General features: G+C 35.0%; 1 protein-coding gene across 7 annotated transcripts in view; it reads right to left on the bottom strand.

Moving 5' to 3' along the window:
• Positions 1 to 481: 481 nt before the first annotated feature.
• Positions 482 to 20,883, bottom strand: part of LOC119256919 (phospholipid scramblase 1-like) — a 44,630-nt gene continuing 24,228 nt past the window's right edge. For all 7 annotated transcript variants that reach the window (XM_054700746.1, XM_054700751.1, XM_037524660.2 and 4 more), the window contains exons 5-7: positions 8,762 to 8,923; positions 6,623 to 6,748; positions 482 to 570 (exon numbers count right to left, since the gene is read on the bottom strand). In XM_054700746.1, the coding sequence (XP_054556721.1) occupies positions 541 to 570; positions 6,623 to 6,748; positions 8,762 to 8,923 (318 nt within the window). In that variant the 3' untranslated portion in view covers positions 482 to 540. The remainder of the gene's footprint in view (positions 571 to 6,622; positions 6,749 to 8,761; positions 8,924 to 20,883) is intronic.

Raw genomic sequence — 20,883 nt, 5'->3', positions numbered from 1 at the left:
GGTCTGTTGCCCCCTAAATCACAAATAAAAGTCAGAAATATGAATGTGACATCTGGGTAGATATAGTCCCAGCCAATCTGTTAACTGACTGCATGCATGAATGAGTTAATTGCTTCATCTGGAGAACTACACAGAAGAATTCTGAGCTAAGTAAAATGATCACTTTAAGTTCCTAAATTTTGTTTTATTATACAGAATAATTTTAGTAAAGTATACACACAAATATTTTTCTAGACACTTTTATCAAGCTATTGATAGAACATTTGTCTACAAAACTGTTTGATTCTGGGAATACAGCTCACACCCCAATGTGTGTATGTGTGTGCATGTTTCACTCAACTAAACAACAAAGTCAAGTGCCACCACACTATCAAATTTATGCAAGCTACCCAACAAAGCACTCCCTTTGCCCTACTGCAAATAATTTTTGTGAAATAAAAATTTATTTAGATATTCTCAGTGAAAGCTGTTGAATTTTTGCTGAGGATTGGCAAAACAGAATGCCAATATAATCTGTGACATACTCTTTTAGGCTGATTCTCAAGGCCATAGTTCAAAATACATGTAGTCCTGGAATGAAAAAAAAAATATATTAAATTGGTTTAATAGTAAGAATCGGTCTTGGCCTTAGACATAAGAATGAGTTTTGAGTCCTATATTATAATAATATGATGATAAAATATTAAGATAACTCTCAAGACCAGACCTATCAGGAACCAAGTTCTAAAGGCATAAGAATGACTGACTACTCTTATGCACATCAAAATAATACATTTGAATATAAAGATCCTTAAAGAACAGCAAGTAATTCCACCTCATTTCATTTCTCCTTCTACTTTTTTCATTCATACAAAAGGAAAAAGTTGTATTTTCAGTTTCCCCCAGATGTACTATTAATAATTTGGTTCAAATTTTTTCCACACACACACAATTAGTAATATGCTTTTTTCCTGCTTTTATTCACTATATATCCATTTGTATGATATATAAGAATATGATGTATTCATATCATTAAAGTTCTCTGAAACATTTGAGTTTTTCACATCATATTTTTTTTTCATTTTTGTTTATACATTTTTATATTGTTGTTCATTTTTGTACAATATTTGATTTCTCCTCTCTGGTGTTGTCCTCATAAAATTCCCACCACCAAGACACCCATGCACCATCACCATAGTCCCTTATGCTCTGCCCTCCCATTTTGATCCTGCTCCCTCCCCCTACCCTGATGAATGTGTCCAATTTATAGTTGTCTTTTTTTATTGTCCTGATTCCTTGTGTGGCTTCCCTATATTCCCCCCAAGGGAAATCATCCAATACTTTCCTACTGACTTATTTCCTTGAGAATAATCACTTTCAGCTCCATACAAGTTGCTGTGAATGGCATGTTTTTCTTTATTGATTGCTGAGCAGTATTCCATACTATTCTACATTGTATTTTAGAGATACCTCATAATGTAGGAGATGTTCAATGAATATATATTTGTAAAGTAAATTGAATGTTAAATAAAACTTATAATTTAAATTTTAGGCTGTTTTATTTTTTCCTGTTTATTAAAACTTGCTAACTAAAACATATATTGTAGTATACTAGAATATACATATTTGTCTACACAGCTCTTAACTTATTTGAGTAAGTAATGCATATTAAAAGAATATGAACAATAACACTTTTGATAAATATATCCAATTGTTTCCCAATAGTTTTCCTGTAGATCACTGCTGCTTGATTCATGATACACTCATCAGCATTGAGAGTTTGTCATTAGAAAGTGAAGACTTATTCTATGATAAACAAAAAGGAATATTTGCTGCTTTTTTCTCTTTTTTGCTTTATGATTTTAAAAGTATTTTCATGTTATTACTGCTTATTTGTATTCCCTCTTTAAGAGTTTTCCTAGAGAACTTTGTTTTCTCATTAAAATAAAATTTTTATTAACATATTATAATTAGTCAAAGTAACATATGTTTTCTTTATTGCTTGCTTTTGAATATTTAATAATGTATCTGTTTTAAGGGTAGAAGTTTAAGATATTCTAATTTAGCAGTGTTACTTTGTGATTTACTTGCTTTGAGAGTTCTTTTCCATCTACATGATCAGGTGTGAGAGCTCTTTATATTTGATCAATAATTCAGCATCTTCTTACTTTGGGTTCTGATTTTTAACTAACTTTTTATGGGTGGTCAGTTAACTCATTACCTTTTTTGCATTGCTTCTTCTTTTTATTTATTTATGCATAAAAGAGCTGGGGTGCAGGCCAGACGTGTGGAGGGTAAGAGGATTCACCAGAGACAGAGTGGGGAGCAGAACAGGAGGACTGACTGAAATACACTGTTGAGGGTGAGATAAGAGAGGTCTGCTTGCACCATGTGGGTCAACTCCCTGGCAGAGAATCAAAATCATGTTGCAGTGCCTTCAGATAGCTTGATGGTGCTGAGACTTACCCTTGAGCCTCCAGGGAGGCCCCCCTTTTTCATCTTTTTGTCATTAAATATTTATGGTCAGACATTTTTCTTAAATACATTTAGTTTCATCCCAAGAGTTTTAATATGCAGTATTTTATTATTACATGATTTGAGGTATTTCAAAATTTTCATTATGCATTACATTTTTATCCTGAAGTGTCTTGCAAGTTTTCTTATGTACAAACTATTTAGAAATATTAATCTTTACCAACTTCTAGTGTTAGTTGCTCAGACATCATGGTCCTAATAGTAACAATTCCTTGAAACTTGTTGAGACTTGCTTCTACTCCCACTATTTGAGTAAATTTTGTGAAAGTGCGTTTGAGAATAATGTACATTGTCTACTTTTTTGGTACATACACACACCCATTAAATCAAGCTTATTAATACTGTTCAAATGTCTAATAACTTTGATAAGGTAAAGTTATTTGTGAAGTAAAAATTGAAAGTATGTGTAAATTTCCTGCTTACATGTTAACTTATTATTTTCTAGCTAACATTTTCTTTTTCTTTTGAGGTGGATAATAAGTGTTTACAACTTAGAATTATTATACCTTCTTTTGAATAGAGCTTTTATTTTCATGTAATTTTATCTATCTCTGTCCCCAATAAAATTTTGTCTTAAAGTCTGATTTTCTACCTTGATATTAATTTAACTTTACTAGCTTGCTGGTGGTTAGTATTTTTCCAGAATACTTTTATTCATATTTCCTGTCTTTCAAATTTTTGGTCTTTATTTTCAGTGTGTTTCCTATCAAGAGCCTATAGGAACTTTAGAAATCCATTTTCAAAATGTCTTTAATCTTTTATTTTTTGTTCCTTAAGGTAATATTGGTTAAAATATTGTGAGTCATAAATATAGGATGCTACCACTTCAGATGTTTGTTATCAAAAGCATCCACCACCAAGCCACCATAGAGCTCTACCATGTCTGCTGTGCTCCCTTCTACGTTTGCTCTTCTCCCTCCCTGCTCTTCTCCCGCCCTCCTCATCCAAAGGTGGTCTCAGACTTGCAATCAGACTTCTAGGGTTTGTTTTTGATTTGGTGGTGTCTAATCCTTTCTTTTGTTTTTCTATATTCCACATGTAACAGACACCATGCTTATTTTATGGTTAATGTGCTTCATAAGATCAGTACTAGTCCTGATGGGTAGGGGAAACATAGTGCAGCCCAGCACATGGCCCTTGCTTCTTTCACTGATACCTGGCCCATCAGGAGCACTCAGCTCCTCCACAAATATTTCTCCACTAGTGTGCTCCTCCATACTGTTCAACTCTCCCTTCCCCAGATTATCAGCTATATAGCAAAGTTGTGGTTTGTAATTAAGCCTTCTGCCCCACACCAAAAACTCCAGGGATTTCTCTTCCTCAATCTCTTGCTTAATTAAGTGTGAATCTCCTCAGTGTCTCCTCTGGTGATGTTCATGCTGATCTCTAATGTCTAGGAGGTGTCCCAGTTTCATCTCAAGTCACAGGATTTTCTAGGTGTAGTGTTGGTGTGGGTTAAATTTGATAATATTCTCCCATTAGCAAAGCAAGGGACACCTGTGATGCCATCTTTGACTTTCATCCTTAACAATTTCTTTCTTTTACTTTGAAGTTGTGCCCATTTACATTTACTGTAGTTATTGCAAGAAAGAAAAACTGTAAAGAATATATTTAATTGACATGACTTCTTAATTAAGTTGAATAGGTAGATAATTTCTAACATTTTAATTCTGAATTTGTGCTATTTTCTCTATGCTTTTTTTGTTCCATTCTAATTCATTTTTTCCCAATGGATTTTTTTTCTTTTCATTTGCTTGCATGTGTTTAAATCCCACTTTTTTTTCTGTTAGCTTGAAATTCATGTAGTTTTTAAAAATTTTTTCAGTGGTTATGAAATTTTTATATGCACATTTTTCTTCTAAGCAATACAAATAATTTAGAACATTTAAATTTTAATCACTTTCATATTTTCATTAGCCAATATTTTAGTTTTGTTTATTTTTAACATCACACATCAGACATTTATATTGCATTTTTCAAAGATATTTATATTCACAAATATGTTTAGCATTTTATTTACTCATGAATATTATTGAGCCTTAGATGATTTCTCCGAGATCATATTCTTTCTTCCTGAAAATATATCCTTTAGAAATAATCTGCATATTGCAAAGTTCTGGGGTTTTTAATATGCAAATTTAATTCACTCTCATTTTTGACATACAGTCTTGAAGAGAGCAGAATTTCAGAATTAAGATTTTTTTTAATAAAATAAGTACTTTGAATTTATTATTCTATTGTCTTCTGGCTTCCATCATTTCTATTGAGAAGTCAGGTGTCATTCTAATTGCTTGTGGGTAATCAGCCTTTTCTTTATTGTTACTTATTTTCTTTGATGTTCTGCTGCTTCACTATGCTTTATATAGATGCTGTTTATTATAATACTTGAGATATATTGTCCTTTCTTTATCACTGAATTTATGTTTTCTGGTTCCAGAAATTTTTCAGCATTTATTTATTCTCTATTGTATGCTATCTGGAACTATGGATTTCCATCTCTCTCTCTACATTGCCTTATGAACAATATGGTACAGCAATTCCACTCTTAGGTATATACCTAATGAATGCAAAAATCACTAATTCAAAAGGATATGTGGAGACCTCCCTGGCAGTGCAAGGGGTTAAGCACTGCACTATGAAGCACTCTGCAGCCTCTGCAGCACAAGTTCAATCCCTGGTTGGCCGGGGAGCAACATACATGGTGTTGCAGACCTCTCCTGTCTTGCCTGCTGCTTCCCTCAGCATTGTATTTCAGTCAGTCTCCCTGTTCTGCTACCCACTCTGTCTCTGGTGAATCCTCTCATCCCCCCAAATCTCTGGCCTGTACCTCAGTTCTCACATGCATAAATAAATAAAGCTTTGAAAATAAATAAATAAAAGGATATATTAACTCCTATGTCCATTGCAGTACTACTTATAATAGCCAAGTTATAAGAACATCCTAAGTCCCCAAGGGTAAATGAGTGGATTAGGAAGATCTGGTATATATACACAATGAAATGCTATTGATCTATAGTTAAAAAATATGAATTTTTCCTTTTATGACAACATGGATAAACTGGAGGAATAATACTAAGTGAAGTAAGTCAGAGGGAGAAAGACAAAGACTAGATGGTTTCACTTATGTGTGGAATATAGAGAAACAAATAAAACAAAATAAAGCAAACCAATAACAAACCCTAGAAGTCTGACTGTAGAACTGAAACAACTAAAGGAGGAGGTGGAGAGTGGAGAGCAGTGTATAGAGGGGGCCCAACAGCTTATGGCAGATAATTATGGATGTCTTGGCGGTGGGTGTGATGTGGTAACATGCTTTTAAGGAGGTGTGATCATTTACCTCTGAATCATATATAGTGTTATAAACCAATCATATATAGTGTTATAATCCAATCATATATAGTATTATAAACACAATATATAAACCATATATGGTGTTATAAACCAATCACATATAGTGTTATAAACCATATATAGTGTTATAACCAATCATATATAGTGTTCTCAACCAAAGAAAGTATATTTCCTTTCTACATCTCTCAGTTCACTATTATTTTTAGCTATCTCCAATTTGCTATTTAACTTGTTTATTTTTACTTCTAAAGATTTAATACCACTTAAAAGACCAGACAGGACTCAGCCTTGCCTTTTCTGTCATTTTATATTTGGGGAACAAAGACAGTTGCGTATGTTAATTTTGCCCTTAATACTTCAACTACAAAAATGAGTAACATTTGACTTCTAAAAAATTCTGCATATCTATAGTTTCCAAATTAATAGTACATTGCATTTAAAATTAAATGTACAGAATGATGGTTATTATAATAAATTTAATTGTGGGAAATAAGCCATATTGAAAGTCATTTTATTCCTATTTTCAGTAACTTAGTCTTGCTTTTTATCAAGGGAAAGATTTTCAACTTCAGTGATCATGTTTCCAGGGAATTCTAGCTTTTGCTTCCCTTACAAGGTGAATATTGAATCCATGATCTAATTTGGGTTAAGAGGATAAGACCAAAAAAGTCCAAAAAAATATTTGAGGAGAATTATTAACAAAGGTGATAACTTAAGAAAATGCATTTTTAACTAAATATAATAAAACTAGACTCACAATGAGGAAACTTGCTCCAAGCATTAATGCTTTTATTTTAACATCAAGATCAAATGGAAACTGGATCCCAAATTTATCTGCATTTGAAATGTTTCCAATAATTCTTTCTTCATCCATTGTCAGCACCTAAAAGGAAAAAAATATATATATAAAATTATAGATACAAATCTCTGAAGTAAAAAAGAAAAGGCACTTTAAAGTTAATTTTAGTAATTGAATCATATGAGTTATAGTAAGACTGATTGTACCCTGAAATAAAAAAGTGACCAGAAAAAAATGTAGAATTTCTACCTAAGATGAGATTTTAAAATTTTGTACACAGTGATTACATATGCAATATATACAGATAGTAATTAAGGTATATGTGGGCATATACATTAAAGAGTTTTAAAATAGCTACATAATATGTGGCTATAGCTATATCTAACGTTATATGTAATATATGTTATAATAATATATATCACATATGATATATGAGTACTTTTATGTTCTTTTCCATAGTTAACTTTCAGATGACATCTTTATTTTCTGAGTCCCTTTAACTTTTCCTAATTTCCTTTTCTGCTTTACTTACCTTGACTCAATGAAACATCATATAAAGTAATATTCATATTTCAATGTGAGATACTCATGTAAATATAAAACAATATGTCTGGGATAAATCTTATTACTTGCCTTGTAATGAGTGTCATAAGGGAAAAAGTAGAGTTACATGATGGTGTATACAAAAGAAATAAAGGGCAGACAAAAAGTATTGGGTGGGATGATTTCAGAGATATCCTCTTCAAGGTAACCACCATTGAAGCTGAGACTTGGAGATCCAGTAGGAATTAGTGACAACAGGAATAGTGACTGTAAGAACATTTCAGACTGAGTCAACAACATGTGAAAAGGCCCTGATTTAGGAGGGGGTGTATTTTGAACACAGTGACTGAGGTGGCTAGTGGCAGAAAATGAGTGAGAAAAGAGAGGTATGAAAAGTTAGATCACACCTAGCTTTGTAAATAATGTTAAGGAATCTGGGTAAAGAGAAAAATGAAAGAATTTTAAGTAACTATGACAAAACTTTTCTAGTTTTTTCATAAGTCTGAATAATGCTATTACCCCCTCATCCTTAGTAAAGCATCATTATTTTGTAGAAAAAAATAGAAGCTCCTAGACTAAGCTTCCAGACTCCAGTCCTGAAGAGTTACTATATCCATATTGACACACCCTGTTCCTTCCTTGCTATGATAAATGGCCCACCTCTATTTCTGCTTGAATCTAGTTCCCTACATGTGTCTTAGGTCTATACCAATTAAGAGATAGGCTTCATCAATATTCAACTTCTTTATCACCACACTTCCCCTTTATTTAATTCCTTTCTTTTAAAATTGAAGTAGGACCTCTCTGGTCGCACAGTGGTTGAGTGCTGGGCTGCGAAGCTGCCCGCAGCCTCTGAAGCACCAGTTTGATCCCAGGCCACTGGTGAGGGTCCCACATGGTGTGCAGACCTCTCCTGCTGCACCTGCTGCTCCCCTCAGCAGTGTACTTTGTTAGTCTGCCTGTTCTGTTCCCTGCTCTGGCTCTGGTGAATTCTCTCACCCTCCCGCGCTTCTGACTGTACTCAATGCTTGTATAAATAAAAAAATAAATTAAAAAAAATAAATAAATCTTTAAAAAACAAAATAAAATAAAATCAAAGTAGATCTAAAAAGTTCTTAACCCAAGAAAACAATCTGCAACTATGTATGTTGACTAATGTTAACAAATTTTTTTGTGCTGATAATTTTGCAATATGTACAAATATTTAAACACTATTTTATACACCTGAAACAATATAATGCTTTATGTCAATTATTTTCCTCTCTCTTATATATATCACATATATAATGTATATAATAATATAAAATAGATTTTATATAATAGATATATTATAATATATTATATACATATGATCTCATATACAATCTTTGAAAGATGCTATGAAGTTGTAAGACTCAAGTAAGTAAAGCATTAGAAATTCAACTAAAAATGTTATTGGAACATCATGATAATATGTTTTTATTTTTCCTTTAGTCAAAATTATTAGTTTTATATCTATTAGGAAATAGTGAAACATTCATTTGAACATGATATTTTTAAAATATAATGACTTACATTAAAATTTAGATCCTTGAGACAGCTAGAAATTACACATGGCCCTTTGATTTTCATTACATCCTCCTTTTTCTCATTTTTTATTTTAAACATTGGCCAAAATGGGTGAAAGCATTGATATATATATCCAATTGTTTCACCAGGAGGAGCCTCAATTTTTAGCTATAAAAGATTGAAAAATGCATAGAAAGCAAATGTGATACATCTGATTTGCATGAACATAGCATTAGTCATATGCTACGTTTTAACTTAACTTTCTGCATATGTGAATAAAATTTTCTGTGTCTAACATAGGACTTACATTTAGGTATAGATATAGAAGTGAAAATTTCCCAGGATCTGTATCTGAAACCTTTTAGTTGATACCTGATACTGCTGCTTACCAACTACAGAAATTAGGTAACAGGAGGGCATGAAGAGGATATGTCAACATGAACAGTTGGCAAAACTCAGAAAACAATTATGAATAAAAAATCAATTTAGAAGTGAAAATCAAACAAGATTGAGCACAAAGCCAAGAAATACTACATAGTTTTTGACAATATTATAGAAGATAGGAACTGTAGGTCCAGCATATATATAATTAGAGTATCCAAAGAAGAAAAACAGTAATGAATGTAATGACACTGAATAAATATTAAAAGAGGTTAGTCAAGAAAATTTCTTAAAATTTCTTAAAATAAAAGAAAAAAGTTATTCTACCAATCGAGAGCTGAAGAAAATCAATCTAAATTTATCAACACTGAGGCATGTTCTAGGAATTATAAAAATTCAAATAAAATAAAAAAAAAATCATTGGAAATTTAATGAAAAACATGAACCCTGGCCATGCAATTTATTTTTATAAATTATTTTATACTATCTTTTGAAAGATAAAAATAATTCTCTCTCTCACTCTTTCTCTCTCTCTCTCACAGACACACACACACACACACACACACACACACACACACACGGTTAAAACCAGTATTGGCCCAGGTAACTTAGTCACATTAATTAAGATGGGAACAAAATCAGACTGGACACAGACCTTTAGGTCAGTAATCTACAACATATACTGGAAGAAAATAGGTTAATATATTAAATACTCAGTGAAAGAAAGTGAGATCCAATGAACATATATCTACTACACATGGCCATTGACATATAAAGATTATACACAAACGTAATGAATCAGAACAAGTTTACAGTAATTTGAGCTTATCCTGGATACTCACTTAGGAACAAAATACAGATGACCAAGATGACAGGGTGATCTTTGATAGTAAATGATGAAAACAAAATGGACACAATTTATATAATGATTGTTTGCACTAAGAATGTAGAACTGTTTAGTTGCATAAAACTCAGGGTATAAATGATGGGAGAAATTGCAACAGGACAGAATAGAGTGATGCAGATAAAATATAACTGCTAAAATAATGGGAAGAACTGCGGAATTTTACATTTAAACATGATTCTGAAGGCAACAACTTAGATGTGAGTCTACATTGGGGTAAAGGAAATGACACTTGTCAAGATACTTGAATTTCTGAGATTTATTTGAGGACTGGCTCCAATCAGTGCTTTATTGGGTAGTAAAAACTCAGACAGATACCTGGAGTCCTACTGGTTAAGACTCAGTGAAGAGAAATTGATGAAACTGTCCTGGTGAAAATAAGAGAGAAAATCTTAGAGAATGAGAGTCAAAAAGGGGCAGACCCAATTTGAATGTATAAATTCTGTATAAAACTCTGATTAATTCTTGAAATATGTATGTTAAGGTATTATTTCAAAGATCCAAGATAAGACTAAAATTACTGGACAGAAATTTCAGCTGCTACTTTTACAAAGGTGACAAAATTTTGAGTTTAGCCAAATAGGAAACTAATAATACCCACAATCCCTACATGCATTGTTCTCAATATTCATGAGAAAAATATAAATTATCACATGTAAGTATTAAAATAAGAGCCATACTTAGGAATAAAAAGAAATCAAGGATAACTAGGATGATAGAATTGGGTGATAAATATTTAAATCAACAGATAAAATTGTATTTATATTTATGCTTGATGTAAACATAACTAGGGATAAAAACACAATAGATAGATCAAAACATACATAATAGCCAGATAAAAATTTTGGGACTGAAAACAAATCTTGAATAAAATATGTTTAATGGCTGATCATAGTAATGTAAAAGTCAGTGAACCTGAAAACAGATAAATAGGTATTATATCACTGAATATTTTTAAAACTGCAAAAATTGCAGTGATTAAGAGAAAAGCTGGAAAATATCAAACCATCTAAAATACCTGTAACTAGAGTCACAAAAAAGAAGAGACTAGAAAGAGCAAACACATTTGAATAAATAATGAGGAAGATTCCCAGGTCTGGTGGAAAAACACATTTAAAGTTTTTTTGTTTATTTTTTCAGTGTTGTCTTTGTTTAGTTTGATATTAGAGTAACATTGGCCTCATAAAATGTGGTTCGGAGTACTTACTCTTTCTCAATTTTTTGAAAAGTTTGAGAAGGATAGGTATTAGTTCATCTTTGAAGGTTTGATAGAACTCTCTTGTAAAGCTATCTGGTCCTAGGCTTTTGTTTTTTTGTGGGAGAGTTTTGATTACTATGTCAATTTCCTTGCTTGTGATTGGTCTATTGAGGTCAGCAATCAAAAAAGATAAAATCATGCAATTTTTGACAAGATGGATAAGGTTGGAAGGGATTATGCTAAGTGGTATAAGGCCCAAAGAGAAAGACAAATACTGGATGGTGTTACTTTTATGTGCAAGATAGAAAAAACAGAGAAAAGTTCACATAAAGCCAAACTCAGAAACTAGTTCTTGAAAGCTAACTATAGATCTGAAGCATTGAAAGGAGAAAAGGAGAGGTGAGGGGTGAGCATAACTAGGGGAGGGAGCACAATGGACTATCATGGTGGATGATGGGTAATTTGATGGTGGGTTCATTATGATAAATCGCCAGAAGGGAGGGATCTTATACTCCCAAACTATAAACAAAGATGTTAACCAATGTTATCTCAGTAGAAATCTTTTTTGAAGTTTAGTTTTGTAAAAAAGAAAAGAAAATTTCTAACTTTTTTTTTTAATGGGGAAGATGTCAATTATGAAGGTATAAATAAGTTAAAGTCATTAGATGGTGATCAAATTTTGAATTTATTTTAAGCAGTGTGTATCTGAAAACTGAGCCAAACTTTATCAATAAAATCATAGCTATATCAAAACAGTGGTAAACACAGAGATTTGTTAGAAATAATAAATTTGCAGATTAAAAAAGCTAGTCAAATTCCAATAAGGATAAATGCAAATAAAATCACACACAGCCAGCCATGCACCGTACATTTACTGAGGCACTGCAGTGGAGAGACACTACAGGAAGAAGGGGGGTTCTTTTACTAATTCTAGCTGGTGTGTCTTTTGTTTCTTTATATGTATTTTCCTTTTAATTTGCTCCTGCTGCCTATCTGCTTAGCAGTTTAGGTATCTGTGGAAACCCAGTGGTGCTCTGCCTAGCAGCCCATCACCTTATATTGTACCTCTGCATCCTCCAAGCCATGGCATAGCACAGTGGCTCTGTTTGCTGGCATTCCTGATATAGTAATCATATGTTGTAGGTCTCTGTCCCCAAGTGTGCTCAGCAGCTATGGCTTAACTGTACCTTCAAGGTTTGTTTCCTACATCTCTCCATGCAGGGAGGTCATGTATCCCAGGATTCAGGCGCACAGATTTTGAGCTTCTCCACATCCCTCTGCATGTCTGCCTACCAACTGTGGCTTATCTGTGTTACAGACATTGTTTTCTCTAATCCTGCTACGGGAACATTGCATATTAGATCTCACACCCACAGTGGAACCCCAACTCATCTATGTACCTATCTACAAACCAGAGTTTGCCTGCACATTTGAGGCTTACTTCTTTGTCTGGAAATTATAGTTCAGCTCTGATTTGGGCAACTCTTAACTTCACCATAAAATTGGCTATAATTTTACTTTCGTGGAACAGGTTTGAACTCTAATCCTGTCCTATGTGGACTATGCTGCCTCAGTCCTAGAGAACCTTGTTCTTATATCATCACAGATATTTCTTATCACAACTTTATAATTCTTTATAGTAAACCTCGTTTTTAGATTATTTTGAGGTGTTTATTTTCTGATTAGACACACACTGACACAATAACCTAGAGATGGAGTAAAAATTTAGAAAATTTAGAAAAATTTTGAATTGAATAAAACATCAAACATAAATGATCAAATTTGCACTTAAAGTAATATCCAGAGGAAGACTATGTTTAAAAGATTATATCAAGATTTTGCAGCAGGGACCCTTCTTGCTGGAGACTGTGTGAACCCAGCAGAAGGCTCACCGAGGAGACAGAGGTTAAGCTGGGAGGCTTGCCCACACCGGGCACCTTCTAGCCTGCAGTTCCAGCCCAGAGGGGAGCAGCACCCACCGCTGGGGCAGACCGGGCGTGCAGGGGAGCTTGTTCCCGCATCGCCATTTTGCAGCAGGGACCTTTCTTGCTGGAGACTGTGTGCACCAGCAGAAGGCTCACCAAGGAGACAGAGGTAAGCTGGGAGGCTTGCCCATGCTGGGCGCCTTCTAGCCTGCAGTTCCAGCCCAGAGGGGAGCAGCACCCACCGCTGGGGCAGACCAGGCGTGCAGGGGAGCGCGTCGCCGGCACCGGCATTTTGCAGCAGGGACCCTTCTTGCTGGAGACTGTGTGAACCCAGCAGAAGGCTCACCGAGGAGACAGAGGTTAAGCTGGGAGGCTTGCCCACACCGGGCACCTTCTAGCCTGCAGTTCCAGCACAGAGGGGAGCAGCACCCACCGCTGGGGCAGACCGGGCGTGCAGGGGAGCGCGTCCCCGGCTCTGGCATTTTGCAGCAGGGACCCTTCTTGCTGGAGACTGTGTGAACCCAGCAGAAGGCTCACCGAGGAGACAGAGCAGGGACCTGTCTTTGCTGGAGACTTGTGAACCCAGCAGAAGTTCCCCAGAGGAGCCAGTGGTGAGCTGGGAAGGTCGCCCAAGATGCCGGCCAGTACCAGCAATACAGTGTCACAAGGAATACGGCAAATTAGAAAACAGGCAGTAGGGAGTAGAAAAACAACATGCAACCCAGCAACTCCTCAGCAAAATAGCACACCACAAAAAGAAAACCATCTACCAGATTGCAACGACAGTAACTTGGAAGAACTTCTGAGCCTTCCAGATAGAGAATTTAAAATTGCTGTGATTAAAAAACTGACAGAAGTCATAAAGGAAAACAATGATAAGGGGAAAATAATTAATGACCAGAAGAATGAAATTGAGTCCCTAAAGAGGGAAGTAAAAGAAATGCAGGAGATCAAAGAATTAATGGAGACGCTAAAGAACTCTGGGAAAAGCAGTGAAAGCAGAATAGATGAAATGGAAGAACGAATAAGTACTCTTGAAGACACAGAAATAAAAAGAACTAAAACAGAAAAGGAAGGAGAAGTACGAAGGAAAAAGACCGAAGAAAGACTTCGGGAACTATCTGACTCCATGAGGAAAGGAAATATAAGAGTTATAGGAATCCCAGAAGGAGAGGAGAGAGATGTAGGAACAGAGAAAATATTCATGGATATAATTGAAGAGAACTTCCCAAACGCTAAGAAGGATCTGAAAATTGATATACAAGAAGCAAGAAGAACACCAAACTTCCATGACGAAAGGAAAAATACAGCAAGACACATAATAGTAAAGCTCCCAAGAATCCAAGACAAAGAAAAAATAATGAAACTAACAAGAGGGAAGAAACAGATAACATTCAAAGGGAAACCAATCAGACTGACATCAGACTTCTCTGAAGAAACACTACGGGCAAGGAGAGAGTGGAGGGACATAGTCAACAGACTCCAAGAAAACAGATGCCAACCAAGAATACTCTATCCCGCAAAGCTCTCCTTCCTCTTTGAAGAAAGAATATGGACCTTCCCAGACAAACAGAAACTCCGGAATTTCATTACAACTAAACCCCCACTCCAAAAAATACTACAAGGAGTCCTAAAGCCAGAACCTCAGAGGGACGAATAACAACAAAAGAAGGCCAAAGAAAGTTATTAAAAGAATAAATAAATAAAATCAAAGGAAAGACAAACACAATGGCAAATACAGATGCTAACATATCAATACTAACTCTAAATGTAAATGGACTAAACTCTCCAATAAAAAGACACAGAGTTGCAGGCTGGATTAAGAAACAAAACCCAACCTTTTGCTGTCTCCAGGAAACACATTTAGCTGCAAAAGATAAAAATAGACTCAAAGTTAAAGGATGGAAAACAATTCTACAAGCAAATGGACCATAAAAGAAGGCAGGAACAGCTATACTCATATCAGATAAAACAGATTTCAAACTTAAAAAGATAAAAAGAGACCCCAGTGGTCATTACATTATGATCAAGGGGATAATACTTCAAGAAGAAATAACACTCATTAACATATATTCACCAAACGAAGGAGCACCAAAATATATCAGACAACTATTGGCATCTCTGAAAACAGACATCAGAGAAAACACATACGTAGTGGGAGACTTCAACACACCACTATCAACAATGGATAGATCAACAACAAAAAAATAAGTAAAGACACTAAAGCTCTAAATAAGGATCTAGAGTGCTTAGGCTTAACAGACATATATAGAACACTAAACCCAAAAAAATCTGAGTATACATTTTTCTCAAGCGCACACGGATCAATCTCTAGGATCGATCATATACTGGGGCACAAGACAAACATCAACAGATACACCAAGATTGAAATCATACCAACCATCTTTTCTGACCATGAAGGCATCAAACTAGAAATAAACCATAAAGAGAAGGCAAGGTATTCTCCTACCTCGTGGAGATTGAAACCCACACTACTGGAAGTCCACTGGACTAATGAGGAGATAAAAGAAGAAATTAAAAAATTCTTTGAATTGAATGACAAGGAGGACACCAATTTCCTAAATGTATGGGATGCAGCAAAAGCAGTAATAAGAGGAAAATATATAGCAATAGAAGCTCACATCAAGAAACAAGAAAGAACTCAAAGAAACAACCTAATCTCGAAACTCAAAGATCTAGAAAAAGAACAACAAAAAAGCCCCAAAACCAGTAGAAGAAAAGAAATAATAAAAACTAAAGCAGAAATAAATGAAATCGAAACTAAAAAAACAATCCAAAAGATCAATGAAACCAAGAGCTGGTTCTTCGAAAAAATAAATAAAATAGATAAACCCCTTGCCAGGCTCACAAGGGCAAAAAGGGAGAAAGCACAAATAAATAGGATAATAAATGAAAGAGGAGAAATCACAACGGACACAGCAGAAATCAAAAGAATTATTAATAACTACTATGAACAGTTATATGGAAACAAGTTTAACAATCTAGAGGAGATGGACAAATTCCTACAACTCTACAATCACCCAAAGCTAGATAAAGAAGAAATAGAACACCTAAACAGACCAATTACAATTAGAGAAATTGAAATGGTAATCAAAAACCTCCCCAAAAACAAAAGCCCAGGACCTGATGGATTTACAAATGAATTCTACCAAACATTCAGAGACGAATTGGTACCTATCCTTCACAAACTCTTCCAAAAAATTGAGAAGGAAGGTATAATACCTAACACGTTCTATGAAGCCAACATTACACTAATACCAAAACCGAACGAGGACAACACAAAAAAAGAAAACTATAGGCCAATCTCCCTAATGAACACTGATGCAAAAATCCTCAATAAAATTTTAGCTATCAGAATCCAACAGTGTATCCATAAGGTAATTCACCACAACCAAGTAGGATTCATTCCAGGGACACAAGGATGGTTTAACATCCGAAAATCAATCAACGTTATCCAACACATCAACAAAAAGAAATATAAAAACCATATGATAATATCAATAGATGCTGAGAAAGCTTTCGACAAAGTGCAACACCCATTCATGATAAAAGCCCTTGAAATTCTTGGGATACAAGGAACGTACCTCAACATCATAAAGGCCGTATATGACAAGCCAACAGCCAGTATCATTCTCAATGGTGAAAAGCTGAAAGCAATTCCATTAAGATCTGGAACAAGACAAGGATGTCCACTTTCACCACTGCTTTTCAATATAATACTGGAAGTCCTAGCCAGAGCAATAAGACAAGAGAAAGACATCCAAGGAATCCAAATAGGAAAAGAAGAAGTCAAACTATCACTATTTGCAGATGATATGATAATATACATAGAGAACCCCAAAAAGTCCACAGAAAAACTAATTCAACTCATCAATCAGTTCAGTAAAGTGGCAGGATACAAAATCAACACGCAAAAGTCAGTAGCCTTCCTATACACAAACAATAAATCTGAAGAAGAAGAAATCAAAAAAACCATCCCTTTTATTATTGAAACAAAAAAAATCAAATATTTGGGAATAAATCTAACAAAAGAGGTAAAGGACCTATACAAAGAAAACTATAAAACACTGTTAAAAGAAATAGAAGAAGACACAAAGAAATGGAAAGACATCCCCTGCTCATGGATTGGGAGAATAAACATTATTAAAATGGCCATCCTACCAAAAGCAATATACAGATTCAATGCTATTCCAATCAAAATTTCAATGGCATTCTTCAAAGAAATAGAACAATTATTGATGAAATTCATATGGAATCACAAAAAACCCCGAATAGCCAAAGCTCTCCTGAAAAAAAAAGAAGGGAATGGAGGCATCACACTCCCAGACTTCAAACTCTACTACAAAGCCATAATCATCAAAACTGCATGGTATTGGAACAAGAACAGACATACAGACCAATGGAATCGAATAGAAAATCCAGAAATAAACCCACAGATTTATGGTCAACTAATCTTTGACAAAGGAGCAAAGACTATGCATTGGAGCAAAGAAAGTTTGTTCAATAAATGGTGCTGGGAAAACTGGGTCGCTACATGCAAAAGAATGAAGCTTGACCACTACCTCACACCATATACAAAAATCAACTCAAAAGGGATTAAAGAACTAGACATAAGACCTGAAACCATAAAATACATAGAAGGAAATATAGGCGAAACACTACGTGATTTGCATATCAAAGACATCTTTACAGACACATCACCCAAAGCAGTGATAGTGAAGGCAAAGATAAACAGCTGGGACTACATCAAATTAAAGAGCTTCTGCACAGCAAAAGAGACAATAACAAAAACAAAGAGAAACCCCACCAACTGGGAGAAAATTTTTGCACCCAACACTAATGATAAAGGACTGATCACAAAAATCTGCAAAGAGCTGATGAGACTCAACAACAACAAAGAAAATAATCCAGTCAAAAAATGGACAGAGGAACTAAAAAGAAACTTCTCTGAAGAGGAAATGCGAATGGCCAACAGGCATATGAAAAAAAGTTCAACATCACTTGTAATCAGGGAAATGCAAATCAAAACTACCATGAGATACCATCTTACACCAGTGAGAATGGCACATATTAAAAAAACTAGCAACAACAAATGTTGGCGAGGTTGTGGAGAAAAAGGAACTCTTCTGCACTGTTGGTGGGAGTGCAAACTGGTCCAACCACTATGGAGAGCTGTGTGGAGATTTCTGGACCTACTAAACATAGAGCTTCCACAGGATCCAGCAATTCCACTCCTAGGTATTTACCCAAAGAACACAGAAACATCAATTCCAAAGAACACCTGCACCCCTATGTTTATAGCAGCACTGTTTACAATAGCTAAGCTTTGGAAACAGCCCAAATGCCCAAAAATAGAGGACTGGATCAAGAAGATGTGGTACATATATACCATGGAATATTACTCAGCATTCAAAAAAGATAAACACATGCAATTTGCAGCAACATGGATGACGCTGGAAGGGATCATGCTCAGTGAAATAAGCCAAAAAGAAAAAGAAAAATACCGGATGGTCTCACTCATAGCAGGGATCTAGAAAACTTAAATAAGGGACCAGGAAAATGAATAACTATAAGAAAGTGAAAATCAAAATCAACAAAAACTATGAACCAGAGACACTTTTTGGGGTGGGGGCGGGAGGGGAGGGTTGGGGTCAGAATGGGGGGATTGCAATTGTATGGGGAATATAAAAATAAAATTTATTAATTAAAAAAAATAAATAAAAAAAATAAAAGATTATATCAAACAAAATATTTAGTCCCAATGATGAAAGTTTCCACTTAAGGAGCTAAGAAAAAAAATGTAGAAAAATATAAATGATTAATAAAGATTAGAGAAATATAATTAATTAAATACAATGTTTAAAAATAGATAAAACAAATGAAAGCAAACTTGATTATTTGGGAAAAATCAATATACTTTCTTAAACTAAGCAGAATATAAAAACATAAATCATTGTCAGAAAAGAAAATGGGATTATTGCAACATAATATGCAAATATAAAAAGATACATATATATATATAAAACTTTAACCCAGTGCATTCAACAATTTACACAAATTATTTGAAAGATAAAAATACAAAAATGTACTCAAGAAGAAAGTGAAAATCTAACTATCCCTATGTATACAAATGAAATTTTAATTTAAACCAAAAATCCTATCCACACACATTACTCCAGGCAGAAATAGCATCACTATTAAATACAATCAAGTATTAATGAAAATCTCTCACAAAAGAAAGGAATAAAGAGCACTTTACAACTCTCTATGAAGAGAGTTGTAAACTCTCTATTTATCATAAACATTCACACAAAATCTTAGCAAAGTTAACCTAGCATTATTATAAAAAAACAGAACAAAGGGCCTCCCTGGTGGCGCAGCGCTTGAGCGCTGGGTTGCGAAGCTGCCCGCAGCCTCTGAATTGCCGGTTCAATCCCCAGCTGCACCCCAGCCACCAGGTGAGGGTCCCACATGACGCGCAGACCTCTCCTGCCGCCCGCTGCTCCCCTCAGCAGTGTACTTTGGTCCTTCTGCCTGCTCTGCTCCCTGCTCTGGCTCTGGTGAATTCTCTCACCCTCCCGCGCTTCTGACTGTACCCAGCGCTTGTATGTATAAGCAAATAAATAAAAAATAAATAAAAAACCAGAACAAATATGTCCAAGCAGAATTTATTTCAGTAATGCGTGACTTAAATTGGTTTAATTAAAAAAGAGTTGAGATTAGCAGACTCCAGACACATGCCAGGGTAGGTGCCAGAGCATGTAGAGGCCTCACAACCTCTTGGGAGACCCTGTCAGCTGCTGGCCCAGACAGTTGAGGACACCAGTCAGGTAAAATAGATTTCCAGTTGAAAGTAGGTAACAAGAGACAGGGAGTGAGATAATGATACAGGGGATAAAACTAAAGAAGATATAACACTCTTCATGTTCATTCACCAAATTAAGAAGCACCACAGTATATTAGGCAACTACTATCAAGTCTGAAAACAAACACTGGGATTAACATATTTGTGATACAAGAATTCAGCACCTCCTTCTCACAAAAAGATCAACTGGACAGAAAATAAACAGGTATACAATTCCTTTAAACAGTGAAAAAGACAGACATTTACAGGCAATTAGTTCCCCAAAAGACAATTTCCTCTTGTTCACATGGGGCATTCTCCAGAATGGACTACATTCTGGGACACAAAACAAATATCAACAAATTCATAAAGATTGAAATCATACATCATCTTCAACCATATCAAGCTAGAAGTCAACTCTCAAAAGAAAGCAGGGGGGCCTCCCCAGTGGTGCAGCGGTTGAGCGCTGGGCTGCAAAGCTGCCCACAGCCTCTGCGGCGCCGGTTCAATCCCTGGCAGCCGGGTGAGGATCCCACATGGCGGGCAGACCTCTCCTGCCACCCGCTGCTCCCCTCAGCAGTGTATTTCGTCAGTCTGCCTGCTCTGCTCTGCTCTCCCCTCTGGCTCTGGTGAATTCTCTCACCTCCTGCGTTCTGACTGTACCCACGTATATAAATAAATAAATAAACAAATCTTTAAAAGAAAAAAAAAAAGCAGGGATTTCCTTTAATACAGGGAAATTGAAAAAAAAATACTGAAGGACTACTAATGAGAAATCAATAAATTATTAACTATTAATGAGAAATCAATAAATTAAAAACAAAACAAATGAGAACAAGCTCACAACTATCCAAA

This window comes from Talpa occidentalis, unplaced genomic scaffold (genome assembly GCF_014898055.3).
Source record: "Talpa occidentalis isolate TD23 unplaced genomic scaffold, MPIMG_talOcc4v2.1 talOcc4.4, whole genome shotgun sequence".
Taxonomy (NCBI): Eukaryota; Metazoa; Chordata; class Mammalia; order Eulipotyphla; family Talpidae; genus Talpa; species Talpa occidentalis.
The sequence above is the reverse complement of the archived record's forward strand: the minus strand, read 5'-3'. Positions and strand labels throughout refer to the sequence as shown.